Source organism: Ambystoma mexicanum, chromosome 13, assembly GCF_040938575.1.
Source record: "Ambystoma mexicanum isolate Mex_15411 chromosome 13, UKY_AmexF1_1, whole genome shotgun sequence".
NCBI lineage: Eukaryota > Metazoa > Chordata > Amphibia > Caudata > Ambystomatidae > Ambystoma > Ambystoma mexicanum.
The window spans coordinates 617,673,323-617,694,751 of record NC_090938.1 but is presented as its reverse complement, the minus strand read 5'-3'; the positions used below and the strand labels follow the sequence as shown (position 1 = coordinate 617,694,751).

The 21,429-nt window shown below is 46.9% G+C and overlaps 1 protein-coding gene across 1 annotated transcript in view; it reads left to right on the top strand.

The window, feature by feature from the left end:
- FKBP10 (FKBP prolyl isomerase 10) overlaps positions 1 to 19,914 on the top strand; it is a 47,450-nt gene extending 27,536 nt beyond the window's left edge. The window contains exons 5-10 of the mRNA XM_069634504.1: positions 5,638 to 5,827; positions 11,793 to 11,938; positions 13,345 to 13,534; positions 14,124 to 14,266; positions 15,100 to 15,263; positions 15,866 to 19,914. Of these exons, the coding sequence (XP_069490605.1) occupies positions 5,638 to 5,827; positions 11,793 to 11,938; positions 13,345 to 13,534; positions 14,124 to 14,266; positions 15,100 to 15,263; positions 15,866 to 16,051 (1,019 nt within the window). The 3' untranslated portion in view covers positions 16,052 to 19,914. The remainder of the gene's footprint in view (positions 1 to 5,637; positions 5,828 to 11,792; positions 11,939 to 13,344; positions 13,535 to 14,123; positions 14,267 to 15,099; positions 15,264 to 15,865) is intronic.
- Positions 19,915 to 21,429: the final 1,515 nt, after the last annotated feature.

Sequence of the window (21,429 nt, the reverse complement as noted above, 5' to 3'; positions counted from 1 at the left end):
TTTTATTTAGGAAATCAATTTGTTTTTGCAAAATGTCATTGTCAGTGCAACCATTAATGAAGCCAGAGAATGGAAAAATCCAAGTCTGGTCCACAAAAAGCCTCCACCAAACTTGTGAGATTTTCAGAACTACGACTCTTGGGAGGGGGAAGAGGTCAGAGTAGTGTTCAGGAAATTGACTTTATACCTGTCCCCACCTTCATCCCTCTAGGGTAAGAGGGACACCCCGAGTTCTATAAACACTGGGACCCCTTACTCAGATTCTGGAAGCAACCATCGTGAATAAGTCAGTTGTTGGGGGCTACTCGCACCTGTTGCAGGAGATCCAGGAAGTCCCAGGTTCAGTTGTTTAAATGGGGTTCTGGTCTGGCTACGTGGTGGTGGCAATCTCTGAACCAGATGTACTTAAGGAGGGATATGATGAGTTATTTATAACACACCTGTACACAAGTTCTAGGCACAAGATGAGGGAAAAACACACTACCTGACTAGGCCTTGTGTCATTCAGATTGCAAGTGCGGGATGCAAGTGCCAGGGGATGGAGAGGGGACGTTCCATGGGGAGGGAAGGGAGCGGCGCAATCGGGGCAACGAGGCTCTGAGTAGCTAGGCAGCTGTCAACGCAGCATGTGAGACTGACTACTCTCAGCCTGGAGAAGTGTCTGACCCTCAGAATTGGAGGTGGTAGGAACGTCTGTCCCTGGGAGTTGGAGGTGGCTGAGTGAAGGGCTCAAGAAGGAAGGCATTTAGGAAGAGAATTGGATGTAGCCCGGGTGCCAGCCCCAGAAAGCCTTGTGGATGATGAGGGTCTTGAACTTAATCCTTGCAGCCACTGGATGCCAGGGAGAGATTTCAAGGCTGGAGAGATATGGTCCCTGGGTTTGAGGCCAAGGACACGTCTCAGTCTTGTTCTGGATTAGTTGCAAAGGGCAGAGAGTAGAGAAAGGCAGATTGAGAGAGGCTGTTGCAGTAGTCCAGCCTAGAGAGAACCAGGGCTCTGGAGACAGTGAGCCTCTGGGGGAAAGTGAGGAAAAGAAGAATACCTCTGAGGAGGTGCAGCTGGTAGTGGGCCTTCTTGGAAACATCTGTGATATGAGGAGAGCGAGAGAGGAGTCGAACATGACACTAATGTTTTTAGCTTCACAGGAAGTGGGCCCAAGGAGGGTGGCCAGAGTGAGAGGGAAACCGCGAGCAGGGGTCCCAATGAGAAGGATCTCAGTCTTGCTGGTGTTAAGGCAGAGAAGGTGCACCACTCCTGAATCGCGGCTGGGCAGTCGGGAATAAGCGAGAGAGGAGGCTGAGGGTAGCCTGACGGAGAGCTGAGTCATCAGTGTAACACAACATTAGAGGAAAAGGTAGAGAGAAGGTGGGCCAAAGGGGCCAAGTAGACATTGAAGAGCTAGGGTGAGAGGTTAGAGCCCTGGGGAACATCACATGTGGTGGAAAGAAAGGACCTGTGTTGGACCTGGGGGCGGGGATGTGGGGGGTGACCAGGATCAGTCCAGGAGGAAGGTGGTAAGCCAAGGCGGGGCCTGATCATGATGCCCAGGTTCTCAGACTATTTATCAGGATGGCATGATTAACAGTGTCCAAAGCAGAGAAAGATCCAGGAGGATGAGGACTGATGGAATGCTAGAATAGAGATTTGTAAGCAGATCTTTACAGGTGTTCAGGAGAGCAGAAGGTTTTGTTGAATAATTCCTTACATTTTTTTTACAACCGATTTCGACCCCAAATATATATGTGGGGTTGGGTTTAGTTGAATAACGAAAGTAGGGGTGTTAACAGTGGAGTGCGGGTGGTAAGTGGTCTCACCCACATATTTGTGGCAAAATCAATAAGTAAAAAAAAAATCACTAAACATTTCGATCACATCACATAAAACCCTTAAGGATACTCCAAGCTGGACAGGACAACGCACCTTGAACAATGACCACTGCTTCTCCCACAATGAAGGACTGGCAGGTGAGACGTGGTGGCTAAGGAACCCATGTCAGCAGGATGAGGACTTGGCAGCAATGGGACACAGGCTTCAGACAAGACCCTCTTCCATGTGGGGAGCAGCTGCTGCAGGCAACACGGTTCCTGGGCTAAGAGTGTAAGATCTGCCATGCCCTAATCTCCAGCTCTGACAGTGTCTGAGGCAGTGAGTGTGCCTTGTCGGTAGAAAGTCATCCCCAAGAGGATCCAGGGGCACTACTGAAGTCCACCAAAGGTAGGATGTGAGCTTGGAGAGCACCAGTTTAGAGGGAAGGCACTAGGGACTATCCAGCTGGCTGGAGATGTAGCAGAGGGTCCCCCCCTGTGATTGTCTTGGCCAATGCTTGTTTTTTCTGCGGCAGTCTTCTGGCTTTTCACAGCAGTGACTTTATAATTATTGGCTCTAGTGGGTGACCTCCAGAATGGGCCCAGACCCTCTCGTATCTAAAATTCAGACTAGCGGGGGGGGGGGGGGGGAGGGCTAGGGGGGTTTTACCGCAGCCCTCCAATGACACGGATCTGCACCATTTCAAAAAGGTAGTGGCTGTGCAATCATAGACCAGCAGCTACCCCGCACCTGTCCAGCAGCAGACTGCCACTGGGAGAAAAAATTGATGAGACCAGAGAATCTCCATGCCAGTTTCAACCAGGTCCGTCGCACAAAGCACTGACTGGGAATCTAAGGCTTTTGCATGCCCTTGTTATGGAGTCAGGAAGATGGCCAAGGGAGAGGAGCCATGCTCCGAATGTTACCAACATGGCAATATGATGGTAAAACAAGATGGTGTATGGTTGTGCACCAGAAAAGGTTTACCAGCCTGCTGTAAGCACATCACACAGGCATATACAATGTTGACAATCGAAAAGAAAAAGGGACAGTGTGTTCTTGCAACTCTCCACTTAGGGTGGGGTGTGTTGCAAAGTGAGAACACAGGAAACTACAAATGGGAGAACACCCTCACACCCCCACCCTGGCTCCCTACTGGCAGCTTGAGAGACTGACCAGTGCTTCCAAAATAAAGGAGTTAAGCAAGTGAGCTTACAAAAGGACTCCCTCTCACACAACATGCAGAGCCAGGGTGGCAAAAAATAGGTAACATGCTGGAGGTTGCATTGAAATCAAAGGGGGAAAAGTTGCAACAAGGAACATTTCTCAAACTAATGTTTATTATCCTCTGAGGGAGTCCAGCCCTAAAAGCCCTCTAGAGACATAGGCCCTCATTATGGTTTTGCCAGTCCAGAAAAAAATGCTGGTGATTCCGGCATATTTTCTGGACCGGCAAAACACATGTTTGCCAATGTGGGTCACAGATCTCCTAGCCGGCTTGACCTGTGGGTAGATCAGGCCCCCACCAGCAAAGAAATGCCTGAACACCAGTGCCAGTGATTCAGGAAATCCCGTCCTATTGGACTCCATGGGAATACCAGCTCTCTGCTGCCCGTAATATCCCGGGATATTGGGTGGCGGAGACGGTAAGGGCAGTTTGCCGGTATCCTGCGGGTAATACCGGCAAACTCTTAATAAGGGCCATAGTCTTCACTACTGCCTGTAAACTTGTAATACTAAAATTTAACAAACTCTTTAGGGTAAAGCTTTGACTGTATTGGCGGGAACAGGCTAATGTTCAAATACAGCCATTTCAATAAAGATTGATTAAAAAAGACTTACAACGTGGCTGTCCTCATAATTGCTATTCCAATTCTCTCGACAGGATCAATCCCACCCCCACCCTCCCTCCGACCCCCCCCACCCTTCTGCATACCCATGGTTTTGGCATGATCCACAACACAACCGCATGCCTTGCACATGGAATTCCAGTGGCAGAAGTTCACTTGAGAGAACTGGCATATTGTGAGGGTTGTTGGGGAAAGATGCGAACGAAGCAGCATCTTTGAGTGTAACCAGATGCCTTTCAGGGATGTGTGCTCGTGGTGGTGGGGGAAGGTGGAGTCTTTTGCCGATTAATGGAGGTTGTGGGCATTCATTGTAACTACCGCCTACTGGCGCTGTGTGCATACTGGGTTTTCTATTGCGTCAACCTAGCTGTCAAGCAACGGGGCACTGTACAACGTGGGTATGGGGGGGGGAATTACAATAATATTCTATATTTTGTTGCCAACCATTTTAATCGGGCGTGGTGTATACGATCTAGATTGTTGAAGGGTGGCGAAACTGGGAACTAACCCGATTTAACAATATCGAGGCCCCAAAATATAGCACAGGTAATTCTGCTGAGAATCCCTTAAGATTGCATTAACTCCGCCCTTGATCCTGTTTGTCTCTGGCTGCACTGTTCCCATATATCTCTTAAATATGGGTGGTGGCTGAAGGGTATCATTCTGGCTAGCAAATAAGATTGTACAACCTGGAGTTAATACCTAGGATTTAATTGTATAATGGATAAATGCATCTTCAAGAAGACTTGTAAAGACACCGTTTTCTATCTCCATCCATGCTGCTAGTACATTCTTTGTATGCCGTTTTGCACATTCCTGATGGGTTTAGTGATGACATTTGTTATTTAAATGGAGAAATGCAACTTCGAGAAAACTTGCAAAGATCAAATTCTCCATTTCCAGCTATGCTGCTAGCACATTAATGCATTGCACTTTAATTGTATTGCCATTTTTGCACACCCCTCCGTTAATTACATTTGTCAATTAAATTGAGCATTGGGGGCAAGAACTAGGACATAATGATTGGAACTGTCATTCTCTCAACCGAATGTTCTGTCCAGATCATGTTGGTATAATCCTTAAAAAGGCAAGTTATCATCCTTTGTATTGCTATTTTGCAAGGATTTATAGGGTCCGTCTTGCACATTTTTTGTGCGCATGTGGACTCCACTGAGGGCACCCTCAAGACCAATCCGAAATTTTAATTCGTTTTGCCTTGCCACATCCATTGACTTTTATTTTCTAGTGTCTTAACTGTCATCCTGGGTAACTTGAGGGACAGCTCAGTTTTGTGGGAGGACTTCTGAGCTAATTATCTTGGAAACAAGGGGATGGCGTTCTGCCACATGCATTTTTCTCTTTACATGTATTTTCTGTAAAGAATACCTTTTTTTTCTCCATGCTTTATATTGTTGCAGAAAAATCTGCTAAAACAATTGAGAGAAGAGTGAAAACAGTTATCGAGTTCACGTAGCTTTTTATTAGGTAGTGTAGAGATGCAGTTGTGACCCAAAGCATTACTTTTTTTTTACATGAAGAGGATTTTCTTTGGGTGTTTAATAAGTTCTGCATTCTTATTAACTGTCATTCTGCAGTATTGCTTGGTTGTAAACGTTTTAATCTACATTGTTAAATGTTTTTGTGTTTCTGGCTAATGACAAAATGTCGAATAAAAGCCAGATGATGATGAGTAGGATCCACTATTAAAGGTTTCATGTTGGAGGTCTTGGAGATGGGTATAAAGAGTGTTGTATGCAAGGGATCAGGTGTATGGAGAGGAAGGTGGACTCATGAATTTGAGAAACGTTTCCCCGTGTTTCACCCAGTCTGATATTCTAGCTGAGTACCCCAGGTCTGCCACAGTGATTACCTCCTTTGCCTTCTTCCACCCACTATGAGAGAGGAGGATGTTACTGAGTCCCCTGCTTGGAGAGGGTTACACTTTTGGCTCATCTTTTTACATCTTACATCCCCTTCTCAGGAACGGTCATTCCCCCACAAGCATCCCTGGTCTTCGATGTCCTCCTGGAGGATCTCCACAACCCCAAAGACGGGATATCCATCCTGAACCAGGTCATTCCAGAATCCTGCAAGCGCACAGCGGTCACAGGAGACTTTGTCCGGTATCACTTCAATGGCTCGCTGATGAACGGTGTCCTGTTTGATTCCAGGTACGTGGTTCATGTAGAGGGCACCTGGGCACCTTTGATGCGTAGTCAGCTGGGGCCGCACATCCCCTGAATGCCACTCCCACATTATGTTATGATGGCCTTGAAATTGTCTATTGCTTACGTTGTCCTCTCATCCCACCTTGAATTTCAGGATCGATCAGACCCATTTATAAGTTTCATCATTTCTTTTATGCACTGGTTCTAAAATCGAGTGGAACCAAGGCCATGCATTCCAAAATAAACTTTTACCCCGGTTTGGAAGGTTTTTCCACAGCCCTCTGCTGATGGTGGTGAAGAGACCTGGCCTAAGTGGAAGGAACGGTGTTCACCGAGTTGGACTGAAACTCCCTCACTGGGTAACGCAGCAGAGCATCGGCACTGTTGGGAGGGGATAGGCTGCTACCAAAGTACAATAACTCCCCTAGACGTAGTAAAATACACAACACATGAAGAGTCCTATTTTTACTGATTTGTACACATAAATCCAGACGGAAATAATTCTGCTTCACTTCTCTATTATTTTGTAACTATGGAAAAAGAGGAAATACAGGCCCCTTTCTTAGCTCTCCAAAGTCGCCATTTTTGGAGTTGTTTCAATTATGACAGCATTGTTGCTCTGAACAATAGCAGCACCACCCATTTGTTTCTTAATCTAAAAGCAAATCCTGCCTAGTTTTGCGTCAACGCAGCGCTGCGAGTATCCAATTAAAAGCATTCAAGCACTATATTTTTCATTTCGATAAACTTGGAATTGTACTTGTTGCAGCTTGTTTTTTTACAAAAGCAAAAAAATAACTGGATACATTAAAATAACATTACCAAACAAGCATTGGATGGAAAAGACACCTGCCATGCACAGCCATAGTGGTATTAACTGACCAAAGATGGTAGCGGATGCAAAATGATACGAGTACCTGGCATCTAATAGCAGTTCCTGGCAAATGCCTAATACCTATATGCAAGCCAAAACTGTTGGCTTTGCCAATGCTTGTTTTTGTGACGGACATGCATAGTGCTTATAAATCGACTGGCTAAAGGCAGACCTGGTTATTACACCCGTAGCTCGTTCACACCTCCAAGTCATTCACTCTTAGACTGCTTTGTAAACTGTGGCACGCACTTATTGTTTGCTTGTTAGGCGCTTATACAGGAAATAAATTCTGTTTCAAAGCACCCAGAGGGCAACAGGGGGAACATGGGATAGCAGTACAATTAAATAAAAAAATAATAATGGGGAAGGGACGGCCGAACGGACTATGCCTTGTGAGTATTCAGAACGTGCAAGTGCAGCAAGGAAGAGGAGTATTGGGCTAGGTGCTGTGGTGTCCGTGCTCGAGGGTGAGACGTGGATGAAGTGCCCGGTAGGTGCTATGCGGCCAGGAGCCGTGTTGGGTTGAAAGTCATCACCAGGGTGGAGGATGTGCCGAGGCAAGTGCTGAAGGAAGACGGAAGCTGGGGAGATTGGGTGTGAATGGTCAGAGGCACCGAGGATGCATAAGGGTCCAAGACACCAATCACAGCAACTGTGAGATTAGCAGAGGAAGGAAGAAGGAAAAGGGGACAGTCTTGAGGTGCTTTTGGAACTTAAGAGGGACCTGCTCAAGACGCAGAGGGAGGGGAGGCTGTTCCAAAGGAGGGTTCCAGCTGAGGAAAGCGAACAGTCTTCTGCTCTGTTTAGCTAAATGGTTTACACACAGAGTTGGTGCCAGGGGAGCATAGAGGTCTAGGAGAGTATTTGGTAAGAGAGTTGCAGATAGTGTGGTCCCCAGATAGCGTTGTGGATGATGCATGGGGATTTTAATGTATCCGTGGAGGCTTTTTAGGGAAAGAGAGTTGCAGTCCCTGGGCTTAAGGCCAAGGAGAAGTCTTGCTGCTCTATTCTGGATTAACTGAAGGGGGGGGGGGCACAGAGTGGAAGGAAGATTGTAGAGGAGGCTGTTGCAATAGTCGAGCCTGGAGAGAACCAGGGCTCAAGAAACATTGAGCTTCTGGGGGTAAAGTTAGAAATGGGAGAATTCCTTTGAGAAGGAAGAGTTGGAGGTGGGACTTCTTGTCAATGTCCTGCGTGTGAGGGAGCAATGTGACTCCATGTTTCCGGCTTCAGAAGGAGGAGCAGGGGGAGAGGCCAAGGTGGGAGGCCAGAGAAGAGAAGGAGGGAGCACGTTTCCCAATTGGAAGGATCTCTGTTTTGCTGACATTGAGGCAGAGATCATTGGAAGAGCATCAACCCTAGATGCAGGAAGTCTTAAAGAGTTGAGTGTCATCTGCACAACATGGAGGAGATGAGGCATGCCAGCTGAGCAAGGTGGTTGAGTCAGGGGGGGTAGGGGGAATAGATCCTTGGACACCACAGGTGGAGAGAAGGTGCCCAGGATGGCATGGGAAGAGCGGTCAGTTAAGAAAGAGATCAGCCATTCCACTACCCATTCCAAGATACCAGGGGTATTGTGGAGCATTTGTATGAGGATGGAATGGTCGATGTGTCAAAAGCAGAAGAGGGGGCAAGTAGAATGAGGACAGCTGGGGAGTTGGAGTCCAAGGATGCAAGCAGTTCTTCACAGGTGTTTAGAAGAGCTGTTTCCATGCCTCTGGATGCTCGGAATCCAGATTGATGATTGTGGAGACCACCAACAAGTTCAGCGTGCGAGTTGAGTTGGGGCAAGGCCAGCTTCTCCAGCAGTTTCCCCAGGAAGGGGGTGATTGAAATAGTGCAGTGATTGAAACTTTCCGACGATGGCTCTGTCCTACTTGCTAGGACACAGTCTCTATTCACATAACCTCTCATTCTGAATAGTGCAAATCAAAAGTAATGATTTTCAGAAATCCGAACTGGGGCAAGTGCAAACCCAGTTTCATGCTAGAGGTGGAACCAATTGAAGTAGTAGACGGCTTCTATTGGGGTGTTTCATTCACCTCAAATCTTTGCTGGAAAGCTCACATAGAACTGGCCTCTGGGAAAGCCTCTGCTGTAGGCAGTGCTATTAATAAGCTGGTTCGCAAACACGGGAACAACTTTCTGTAGAAATCGAGAAGGTTTAATGTGCAAAGTTTGGAGGAACAGTTGCTTATGGGCTGAGGTATGGGGGCTTGAAATAAACCATCCAAATCTGCCCATGCAAACGGCTCTTCTCGAAGAATATCTTGTGCCTACCAAAAAGCTTTCCATCAGCTGCCCTTCGCGCAGTTGTAACTTCCAGAAGCAAGGGAAAAGTGTGACACAGCCCTGCTAGATATGCACTCAAGAGGGCGCCCTCTGAGCCCAGAAAATTGGTGGATCTGACACACTTTTCAGAATCCTCTATCCCCCAAGAACCATAGGAAAAACCTGTATAAGGATCTGACCGAAATGGGCTTTGGACCTATATTGGAGGAAGATTTTTATGCAACTGATAGCTTACAGGTCCCTGCTGCTCAAACTTAAAGAAGCTCACGGGCAAAGACTAGAGAGGGCGAGGAGCTGGTTGGTGTAGCACATATACCCTGGGTTGACAATGGCTGTAGGGGGAGGCCACCAAAGGTACATGTCGGCACTTGCCAACCCGCAGACGAGGCATCTTTTTCTTTTGCCCATGCCAAAGCCAATACCCTACCTCTAGCAGCCATTACCAACAAACGGACAGGTGACCTGAATTCAAAATATCCAATGTGCATGGTGGAGAAAGGACATGTCCCATTTCCTTTTAGCAGGCCCCGCCTACGATTCTTTTAGGGCACAAAGCATTGTACCTCTCTGAAAAAAAGGTCTTCTGGGTAGCCAAGATGATGCCCTGATTTCTTTTCTATTGGGCGATCTGGACACTAACGGCACCAAAGCTACCTCAAGGAGCCTGGCAGCACAGAGTAAAGAGGCCGGTAGCCACTGTGGTGACTAGAAGAGGTCTTTGGGGCCGAGTATGGATATGAAGTTAGGCTGACTGTCACCAGCTCTCCCTTACGGCATTAGTCTGCCCCTTTCGTTGCTGAGCCCCTAAAAGTGTTAGCGTCAATATCTTTCTAATCTTTTTAATGAGTTATGTCCTGGCCAGGGGGTGGAAATGGCTGGTAACGGCCCGCCAGCCCGAGCCATGGTAGCCCCAAGCAAAGTGAGGGCCACCGCTAGGGACGCAGGCTGTTAAATTCCATGTATTTGTCGCCCCCCCCCCCCCCCCCTCCCGCCGGAGCATGAATGCTATTTGCACCCTCGGATTTCCTGGGGTGCGGAACGTTTTCATTTTTCATTCCGATGGAAGATGTGCTCACCTCTCCCGACGGAAAATCAAAAAAAGAAAATGGCTGCCGCCATTAAAATAGAGGGGCCTAGTGCTATTTTTATTATGGGGGCCATTTTTTATTGATTTTGTGCATTCACCACCCATGGTGAAGAAGAAAATGACGCCCGGGAAAGACTGTAATTTATTGCATATAGCATATGGCCTGTTTGCAGTTTCCTGTCACAAAAGATTCAATGAGTTGAAAGTGTAAATCCAGTCCATCTTCCCACTGCAAAGTTTGATGGTAAGGCTTCATTTAAAGGGGGCTCAAAGAGTTCCCATTCGCAGGTGTTTTTGGCGGGTAGAGGCAGGAACTGGGCAAAACAACAAATGCCTCCAAGCTTTGTGTCCCAAGCACCATCTAATAGCCCAAACTAAAAATAAATATAAATGCACAGAAATATTGAAAAGATGAATACTATACTCCCGGGAGATGAACTTTTATTGAGTATTGAATTAGGTTAAAAGACACTGTCAAATAAGTAAAATGTAAGTGCATAGGAAAATGCAGTGAAAGGTTAGTCCAGTGGCTGAGGGTGCGACAAAAGCTGCAACCATTCCATCCTTGCCTTCAAAGGAGGCAGACTCAATAGGTAAGTATGATTTATGGCTACAAACACTCCACAGGTAGGGTGAGATGAAGAGAAGTCATGCACACGCAGCCTGGTGCTTATCTACTAAATGCTTCAGGCATACAAGCCTTTTTTATAAGTCCTAGTTGTGAAATGTTAAGATCTGGGGTCCTTATTGTGTTCCCAACAATGGGCCTCATTACGAGTCGGGCGGTAGGGGATACCCGGCACCGGTAAGGAGACCGGGGCCGGTAATCCCCTACCGCCCGATTCCAAGGTCCCCTAACGGGAACCGCTAGGGACGTGTGGTCGGACCACACTTCCCTTACGGGTCCCGTTGGGGGACCAAGCCGCTAATTACGGTCCTGCCATTAGCGGGCCCGTAAATAGCGCCTTCCCCGTTCCAATTGAGCCCTGTGGGGGGCCCAATGGGAATGGGGAATGGTTGGTGCAATGGGTACTTACTGGTCCTGCCAGGGTCGGACTAGAACGGTATGTCCCCATTGCACCAAACTGGACACGGTATGGGAGGCTGCCATGGAGCAATTAGCGCCATGGCTACCACCATACTCGTAATGAGGGCCTATGTCTTTGATTTTATGGAGACCATGCAGCTCGCGTTGCTGTTTTGTCCCATTCTTCGTTTTAAATAGAGATTTTAAGAGTAGACTAGGAGTGTACCAGAATAGGAGTGTCTATCTTGGACTGATAACCTTGCAGAAATACAATGATATGGTGATTCTAGGTTCTGATGTTCTGTCTCAGTAAAACACGTGTTATTATCATATAATATAATGTATACTGAAAATGATTATCAACATGAATATTGTCAAATTTTAAGAGACACTTTCAAGATTAGTACAATTACATGTTTTTGCAATCTCTTTTGTGAGTCTACACACCATGTCTCTCAAAACCGCCCTTCCTTCTTGGAAGGTTCACTCTTATAAAACAAATCTGTTTCCTGTGTGAGAACGGAATCTTCAGCATTTTTGAATAGTTTACATTCTGGTAATTTTAGATCATCCAGATCACAGGAAATATGTCCTTTAGAGCACAGCCCCCTTTTCTGCTTGAAAGCAGTGTCTGCGTTTTAGTTTGCATGGTATGGTGCAATCTAATGGCCCATGTTTTATTCCACAGCTACTCAAGGAACAGCACATACAACACTTATATCGGCATGGGGTACATCATCCCAGGCATGGACCAGGGCCTGCAGGGGGTCTGCATTGGCGAGTGGAGGCGCATTGTTATCCCTCCCCACCTTGGCTATGGGGAGGAAGGTGCAGGTAAGCTTTTACCTAACCTGCATTTCGAAAAACTAGTAGAATCAAGGCGGCTGTGCTGTCCTGGTCCCCGATTAACACTGATTCAGTGATGTGCTGAGCTTCTGCAAAATCTAAGACAATTGATCTTTGAGAATCTCATCAGCTTTTGACTAGGCTGCCTTGTCTGCAAGCTTCAGCAGAAAGGCGCATACATTATTTTTGTTGGAGTAATCGAAGCCTGTTTTGGTTTGCAGAGAGCTACCTTGAAAAATTTGGTGCAATCGCTGATTGGAACAGTAAATCAATGATTTGTCTAGCCAACACTGCAATATTGGGGGTAGGGAGCACCAACAGAGTTTTTAAAAACCCTGCGGTTTAAGGGTCTGCCGTTATATAGGTGATCAATGATGCCCTCAGTAAGGCTTCTCCATCTCGCCCAACTCTTTGCTCATGGGTGGCCTTCTGCCCCCTCCGATTACTGAAGTATTGTGAAACGCAGACTCTAGTCCATGTGATGCCAAGCCATCCAAGTCCCATTTTCCTCACTGGGCTCTCACTCTGTCCAGCCACCAGTGTTGTGCTGACCTACATTTAGGTCTGATGTGCCATATCATTTAACTCCTTAACTAAATGTTATGTAGTATTGGTCATTGGGGCACCATTCCATCTAGACCCTTGCGGGTGGATGGGTGGGTGGGGGGGGGGGGGGTCATTGGTGCACCCTGCAGTCCAGGCCCATGGGAGTCATTGGGGACACCATGCCACCCAGGGCCATGGAACTTCTTTGAGCATCATGACATTCAGCCCTGTGAGGTCATTGGGGCGCCATGACATTCAGCTCTCCTGGATCATTGTGGCACAATGCCGTACAGCTTTGCAGGGTCATTCACCCAACATGCGATCCATCAAGACTCCATGATGCCCATCCCATCATCTTACTGGAGTGCCATTCAAACCTACACGTTATTGGGGTTTTTAAAGCAGCCTCTTGGGCATCTCCAGGTGCCATGCAATCCCAGAGGCACTATGCTGCTTGCCCCCAGAGGCACAATGCCGTAAATTGGTTCATTTGGATGCTAGTTGTACAGCCCTTGGCTCCCTGGGGCACTCCGTTGTCCCGCCCCTCAGGTAGGGGGATGTGGGGGTTGGGGGGTGGTCGTAAAATGTAATCAAGCACTTAAGTTCATTGAGGCATCATGCTGTCAAGCCTCTTAGTCTGTGGGGTGCCATATTGCCCAGCCATGTGGGTCCCTAAAGGGCCTTGCCATCCAGTTACATGAGACCTGGGGGGTGCCAAATGCCATCAGGTCCTGGGATGCCAAATGCATTCAGTCCATTTTTGGTTCCAATCCACAGAAAGGCATTGTAGGTCTTAACCAGTCTGTGAGCAATGATCCGATGAAAAATGTTTTTTTTCCCCCTTGCAGGTGAGAAAATCCCAGCCTCAGCTGTCCTCGTTTTTGACATTCACGTGATCGACTTCCACAACCCAACCGACACCGTTGAGCTCACAGTAACCCACAAACCGGAGGACTGTAACGTGACCAGCAAGAAGGGCGACTTTGTGAAATACCACTACAACTGCAGCTTAATGGACGGCACCAGGCTCTTCTCCTCGTAAGTGGTCTACCTTCAAGGAGCCATTGGCCCTTCATGGCATCAACTGTCCCTTATGTTTGCATCCTCTCCCAAAGCAGGGTCAAATCCTTCCAGAAGAGTTGTAGGTTTCTGGCATCGGAATATGTAATTTTACCAAAACCTATGGCACTGCAAAAACAACCATGGAGGACGTTATGAGTTTAGCAATGTTACCCCCCCCCCCCCCCCAGTAATGCTGCCAAACTTGTCTACTGTTACTCCGTAGAACTCCGAGTTTCTGAAGGAACTACCATCGGTGTACATTCCGCAGCAGTGATGCCTCCAGTTTTGGGGGCTAATGTGGAGGAAATGCATCCACCCAAATGCTGAGGTGTTTCTTCCTCGTGTCCCACCGCCCTGAGTCTCGCAGTAAGAGCGCAGTAATGCCATTGCACCACCTTTTTACTGCACTGCCATACTCTCTAAATGAGTGCCACCATATTTTGAGTTCAGCCATCATCTTCCTGGCGGGCAGTCATTGGATAGTACTCCTGGTGAGGTTTTGTAAACGCTGTTGGGGCAAATTGATCCCTGAACTGAACTCATGCCTGTTGAATTCTTATTGCAGGCATGATTATGAAAATGCTCAGCAGGTGACCCTGGGGGCGAGTAAGGTGATTGAAGGCCTGGACACTGGGCTGACCGACATGTGCCTGGGGGAGAGGCGAGTCCTCATTATCCCACCACATCTGGGCCACGGAGAGAGTGGAGGTAAGGGACCTTCTGGATCAATTTTGCTTAGTGGTTCATGCTTTCTAAGTACATGTACTGTCTGTGTATTAAGGGCATTTGCCTTAATCCAAGCCCTTACCGCCTTGGATGAAGATTTTTTTGTAAATGTTGACATGGTCAATATTCTCCAAGACATCCATAAATAGCATTACTACTATATATGGGCTGGGAGAATGGCTCAAGAGCAACGTGCTCGTCTTGGATACAGAACTATGCTGTGTGGCACAGATTCGATGCCTGCGCTCGAGGCTGGCCTCCGGCATGAAGCGTGTTAAAAGGAACCAATTTAACGTCTGAAAAGAAGGGGGGGTGGGAGGGGCCTTGTATGTTCTGGTTTTTGCTATTGGAAAGGTTGAGACTCCATATGTTCGTCCCAACAGTTGGCATTATTGCAAAGCTCACAATAAGGTTAAGTGGGTAAATGTTACGTACGGTGTGTTATATCGTGGTAGAAAGTGGAGCCTTTGTCGTCTTGTGTGTATTCTGAGCATGAGGGTGATTGGGTAGGGTTGGTGGTTTGTATGGCGGTGACAGATCTGCGCCAGGAAAGCTGGCCCTAGGTGTGCTGTGTTGTTGTACTGAATGCTTTTCAGGAGGAGCAAGGGGGCAGAGACCTTTCATGTCAAATTAAACTGTTACACTAAGGCCAGTTGTCTTGCCTTGTCCATTTTCCGCACTGCCCCTTTGGGAGTGTGATTTGGAGCACTCTTGGTTTCTTGGCCCCAGTTGCTTTTTGTAAAGGGCCATAAAAGCACACAATATTCCTTTTTCTTACACTTTGGCTTTGTTCTTCTATTGTCTCCTATCTGCAGCCCGTGGCGTGCCGGGCAGTGCGGTGCTGCTCTTCGAAATTGAACTAGTGCACATGGAAGCCGGCATTCCTGATGGCTACATGTTCGTCTGGCTAGAAGATCCTCCAGCAAACCTGTTCGAGGCCATGGACCTGGACAAGAGTGGGGAGATTCCCATCGAGGAGGTGAGTATTCAAGGTTCTCCTTGTGGAATTGTACCAAAACATCAAAGCCCATTTATTTTAGACTCCCATATCACATTTTTTTTATTCTTTAACGCATTAAAAAAAAAAAATGTAAATACTAAGGGGATTAATTACAGTGGGGGGGGATATGGATGGGTTGTCTCCTCGCATTACATTGTGCCAAAATGCATTTAAAGAGAGAAACCCATTCCATGTTATATATTCCTGTTGTCAAGCGTGTCTTTACTCCTTGGAGAACCATGTCGGTGTGGAAGCACCATTGGACATTCGGGGACCACTGCTTTTGTTTCTATTCCACCATGGGAGCTGTAGATCACCACCTGCAACACGTTTGTAGTAGAGTCTTCGGTTGACAAATGGCCACTGGTTTTTTTTTTAGCGACCACTCCACCTGCATGCTTTGAGCTGATCATGTGCCTTTGCCTTGAAGAATGCTGCATCCCCAATATGGTAATTTCCTGAATCAGGAAACCGGGCAGGATGGAACCAGAGAGGCCACCTCACACTATAGTTGGGTTTTTGCCCCATCTTTGGCAACTAGGCATTTCCTAAACTCTTCCCTTTCTCCCTTTTGTTTGCAGTTCTCCACCTTCATCCTTTCCCAAGTTGCTGAAGCCAAGGGCCGCCTAATGCCTGGAGCTGACCAAGACAAGTCCATCGCGGACATGTTCGGTAACCAAGACCGCAACCATGATGGCAAGATCACAGCCGAGGAGCTGAAGCTGAAGACGGACGAGGACAGGGAACGGATACACGAAGAGCTTTAAAATAGTGGACGTTGTGCATCAGCTTTTCGTTCTAAAGAGACATCACCGTCTGCGTTTTTTTGTTTGTTTTCGTACTCCCACCACACAGCCAAAATTCCCTTCAGCGCACACACAATACCAAAAAAGAAATTCACAGAACAAACTTTCCATGCAGTCGACCCACTGTACCTTGTAGGATTGTTTTGGGGGGACCGAAATAAATATGGTGGCAGGGAAGACCCGTTTTAAAGTTAGTAATAAGTGAAACAGATTTTTAAAAATCCTGAGAATATAATTTATTCATTGCCCCACTGGGACCATAACGCCAGTTATTTAAAATGCTACGCCAAAAAGTCCTTCTAAAGTCCATACGTCGTCCTCATGTGCAGCAGAAGGCTATCCTTGGCTATCTTTCTATGCAACTGAATTGTGGGTCCATGATCTGCCTTTGGTTAGAGGCAAATATTCCATTCATGTCATTTCACCGAGTTAGAACAGAAGTCCTCCAAGATTTGTGCTTTTAGTCCACAGAACTCCCTGAAATGATTAAATGAAACCCGATATTATATGGCGCAGACCACGCGATTGGCGTGATATGTGAGTTAATTTAATTCTTAGCTGCTTCCTTGTAGCATTAAGTGGACCTTCGGAAATGCTGGATGGTCTCATTGTATAGAATGGTTAAGCTTCTCTCCTGGGTACAGGCCTTGCAGTGGCCAAATCGATGGTCTTGAGGATAATCATCCTAGTACACCTGTGTAAGTAGGTTATGGTCACTGTCCGACCTGCATATGTCGGAGAACTACAGGTTGCAGCCTTAAGGAATGCTTCGGGTCTGCTCCAAGACTCGTAGCGCTAGTGCGTTATGCCTCTTAATTCTACAGCGCAAATGTAGGCATATTTATGGAGTCATTTCTGCTTCCAAATTGAGTCCAAGCGGGGCTGTGGCCTTCGGCAGAAATCTCGCTTTGCAATGATCTCAAACGGCCTAGTGTTAAAAGCACATTTGTTGCCCTGCAGGCTCTGTAACCAGGAAATCTCGCAGTTCTTCAAAACGTGCCTTTGTATCTCAAGTTCCTTAAAATGAATTCATTGCAACCTTTGACACGTGCCTTTTTCTGTTCTTCACTACTGTGGTGGGATAGGCCAAACTTCCGCCAAGACTTGGTTTTTATGAACCATGCCATTGCAGTCATTCTCATAAAAGAATCGGACATTTTATTTGGAGGCATTATTGGCGGAATTTTCCATTCTTTTTAATAGAAGATAAAGAACATATTGTCTCATGCAACACAGACTCGTGATGGGGGGGAAAAACCTGTGCCTGGGTCCTACTGCGCTTTAGAAAGACAGAAATGTTATGAAAGCAGCTTCAGTAGCTTTTACATGTTACTGTTGGGGGAGGGGGTTGCATTTTCATTGCTAAAATCCCTGACATGACCGCTACCCAAACCGTCTCTACAAATGGGTTGGTGGTGTTTCATGTAGAGAATACAATAATACATTAAAATCCCAGCTTTGGTCCGACTATCTTAGCACTCCTCTACACCAGCTCTATTGTTGGGAGTTTTGTCATCCGACACCTTTGTAGAGTGTAGATTCGCACCCTAAATAAGATGGAACAGTCCTTGTCCAATGATATAATCCTTTTAGAGCATTGCGAAAGATTAATTGGGAGTGTCTTAACCTGTTGGAAGCCATTTTGTTTGGTTGCGTGGTGCGACACAGTTCCAGGACAAATTGTCAGATTTGCTTATGAGCTGCCAAAACGAAGACGGACATCATAAACAAGGAACATAAACCAATCTGAATTTCCAGGATAGCAGGCCGAGCAGAACCCATGGTCCTTCAGGGGCATCGCACACGTAGGACTGGCCTGGCGGGGATAGATCAGTGAAACAGTCAGCTCTTCAAAAGAGGCTCAGGGTGGTGTAAACAAATGGCAACCATCCTGCCCCTGTGCTAAAATCTGATTCCAGGTCAACATATTAGCAGATTAGTATAGCAAAAGCTTTGCTGGAAAAATACTCAGAACCACACAGAGCATGCCCTGTGAAAAGCATTGCTTACAATATAGAAGAATCAAAGGTTACAGGGCATGAACTGGGACAGAACATGGGAGTAAGTGGGAACTCCCAATCTCGGTTACATTTGTGACCAATTGGAGAAAGAATTTATTGGGGATCACCATGTCCTCTGTCGGACATTCTGGCATAGTCCCCCTGCCTTTCAGTCTTTTGAAGGCAGAATGTTAATCCAAAGAGAATAATATTATTGATGATTGTGACTCCTCACACTCCATTGTTTCCTTGCAAGGCCACATATGCTTTTGTGGCTGGAAACCGTGTTGGCATTAGTAACCTTGCAATGGATGCATGGGGTTGGTACATTATCCCAAGATGGGATGTTGCAGCATAAGAATAAAACATGATGGGAGGTTGCCTTTCCCCATGGGAAAAAGTGACCATCCAGTGCCCAAACCTGCTCACCTCTACCCGTTTGGGATGCATGCATGTACAAACTGGTATGATCTCTTTGCAAGTCCTGCTCTTAGACTCTGCTAAGCTCATAATTGCCAATTCAAGTGTTCTGCGTGGGTTGTGGGTGACTCACGTATTCCAATGCTAATGTATCTCGTCAGTTTCGGCCGGCTGAAAACTCGCTCATTGGAAGTGGATCATGACGTCTGAGATTCTATATTCCATCCCCTTGATTAGGGCACTTAAGGTGCCTGCATGGATTGCCTGAGTTCTGCATTGAGCAGAGGAGCAGCCTGGATGCCTCATCCAGTGACATTTTCCATACAGGGAATCTCCTGTATCACTGATGGTCCTAATTTTAGGTACTTCTGCACTGCAGAAGTCTGCTTGATTATGCACAAGCGGGCCTACAAGTAAACAGTTGGTGGAAAATGTCAGTGTATGGCTTTGGGGGTTCCGGCTGTATGGTCACTGACTAAACTTGACAGGAGAACACAATGTATTGCCACCCAAGACCCCAACAGCCGTCGAGACTTTTGAGGGCAAACCTTTTCAATGGAGATTGGTGGGTAAGGGGTATAGGATCGCTCTGCAAGAAGACGCATTCCAGGTGCATTCCTGTAGAAGTGCCTGGCTCAGAGCTAGGGAAACGCCTAGCTGGGTTTACAATATACAATCGGATGCAACTAAATTGCAGTCTTCTCATGATAGGTCAAGTGAACATTGGCAAATGCCCCCTTTTTAATGTATATACGTAATAATTCCCCTATAGCACCATCATGTGGATTAATCAGTCGTCCAGAACCAAATAAGATTATTGATGAGTCTAGCCGGTTTGTCTTGATCGGGGTCTGTAAGGCACAAAGTGCAACAGGTTGGGATGGAACAGTGGGCGTTTTGGGAGGTTGGACTGGATCGCATGTGAGAGATGAATAGAACATTGCACTGGGATTTGAAATGGAATACAACTCCGAGTCCAAAGGCTGTAGTGTGGTTGTGGAACATGTTCTTCGCTGTTAATGTCTCGGTATGGAAAAAGCGACATTGGATGATGTTTGAGGTCCGCTATTTAGATCACCTCCTGAAAGCCATCGTGTACTGCTCCCACCGCATGGTGCCCTCCCAACCTCGGTTTAGGTCCTATCAGGAGCTCACCCACAGGGCTGCGATGGTAGCTCATACCTAAAGCAAGGCGTCTTTTTTTTTTTTAGGCTTTGTTTAGGGGTGTATCAGATTTGAGGCATGTAGAAAAGAGTTTGCTGTAATGCAAAAATAAAGAATTAATGTGTGTATCTTCTGCCATCATGGCAGCTGCCCCTCTTTCCACCACGTAATACCTGGTTGTGACAATGTGTAAGTCTATGGAGTTATGCAACACAGTTTTTATTAAAAAAAGAAATACTACCATGGGCTTTTTGCCTTTATTGAAAATGTGTGTGAATGTTTGAAAGGTTGTGAATTACACGAGAAGCACATGGTCTTTAAACGTCCATGTTGGTCTGCAACTTTATCCTGACTGGTGCAATTCTAGAACTTTGTCTGTCAACCTATGGTGCATTGACGTGGAGTTGCAGCACCCCCCGCTATCGCGCTTTAGATGCCACACTCCTGGAAATGCATGTACTAATTAAAGCCAACATTGCTATAAACCATTCCAAATGGTGCGCCACTCACGAGCATCTGCACGCTACTCTCTGGTTTTGAAACACGGCGAAATGGTTTCTCAAACGCCTCAATCCTGACCACCAACTCCCTTGATCATGCCTGGTGTGAACCTCCAAAATGTTGCAACAGTATTTTGCAGCACCCTCTATTACCATTTCAACAGGCTTATGAAGGATGCACAGAAGAAGGAACTGGGAAAGTGCTGTTCCCAAGCTTCTAATGACCTACAAGTCAACAAATTGGAATGAAGGATAACCAAAAACTTTGATAACATCGTCTTCTAATGGTGCTGTAGGTTTCCAAGGGATCGCCTAACCTTGGTCTTTTGAGCAAATTCTTCAAGAATGTCTGGTAGTTGCTGTATAGTACCAGTTCTGCAAAAGGGTGTGGCGGTCCCAGGGTCATTGCCACTGGCTGTTGGCAAAGCCCTTTGCCTCGGGGGTCACAACTCCCTCAATGCTTTGCCCCCCTCAATGCTAGCCTGACTACTCTTCTGCCCTCCTTGCTTTGATCTTGTTTGTCCTCTGCCTGCTTTGGGCCAACTCAACCTCCTCTTATTGTCCATTCCTTATCGGCTAAAGGGTTGCCCTCTTCCCTCCCCTCAACTATTGGTTCTTCCACGATTTCCTCCACTCTCCCTCATTTCTTGTTAATACACCCTGTGCTGATGGCACCACCACATCTTCTTTTGACACATGACCCCCCCACCCTACTTTGGTTCCACCTCATATGATACTACCACCACCTCCTCTGACACTACTACCTCCTCTGCGGTCTTCTCTCCCTTGCACCGCCAGAACCTCCTTATCACTACTATTGCACGCCTATATCACTATTGTCGTTTTTTTAAAGAAACAAGCTGGGGGTAGATCGATCTTTGGCTGGGGCCTCCCTGTGGAACAGCCTCTCTGCCACTCTGAAACTTGAAGAGAACCATCTCCGGTTCCGGAAGCACCTCAAGACCTTCCTCTTTGCTTCTGGCATTGCCCCTCCTCTCCCCTGCTGATCTCTCTTGGCACCCTGCACCTGGCCTACCCTCTGACTTCCGGGCCCAGGTACCTGCTCATCCTGCCACCCACCTGCACTGCCTCAGGCAATCCCTTGCGCTGGGGTCTGTATCTGTAACCATACAGTTTCACCCCAACCCCCCCTTTTTTTTTCTACACTTACCAGACACACCCTGTCTGTTCCCTTACACCCAGCACTTTGCCACTTGCTGGCTGCACTACCACCGTTTGTTGCTTTTTATATATT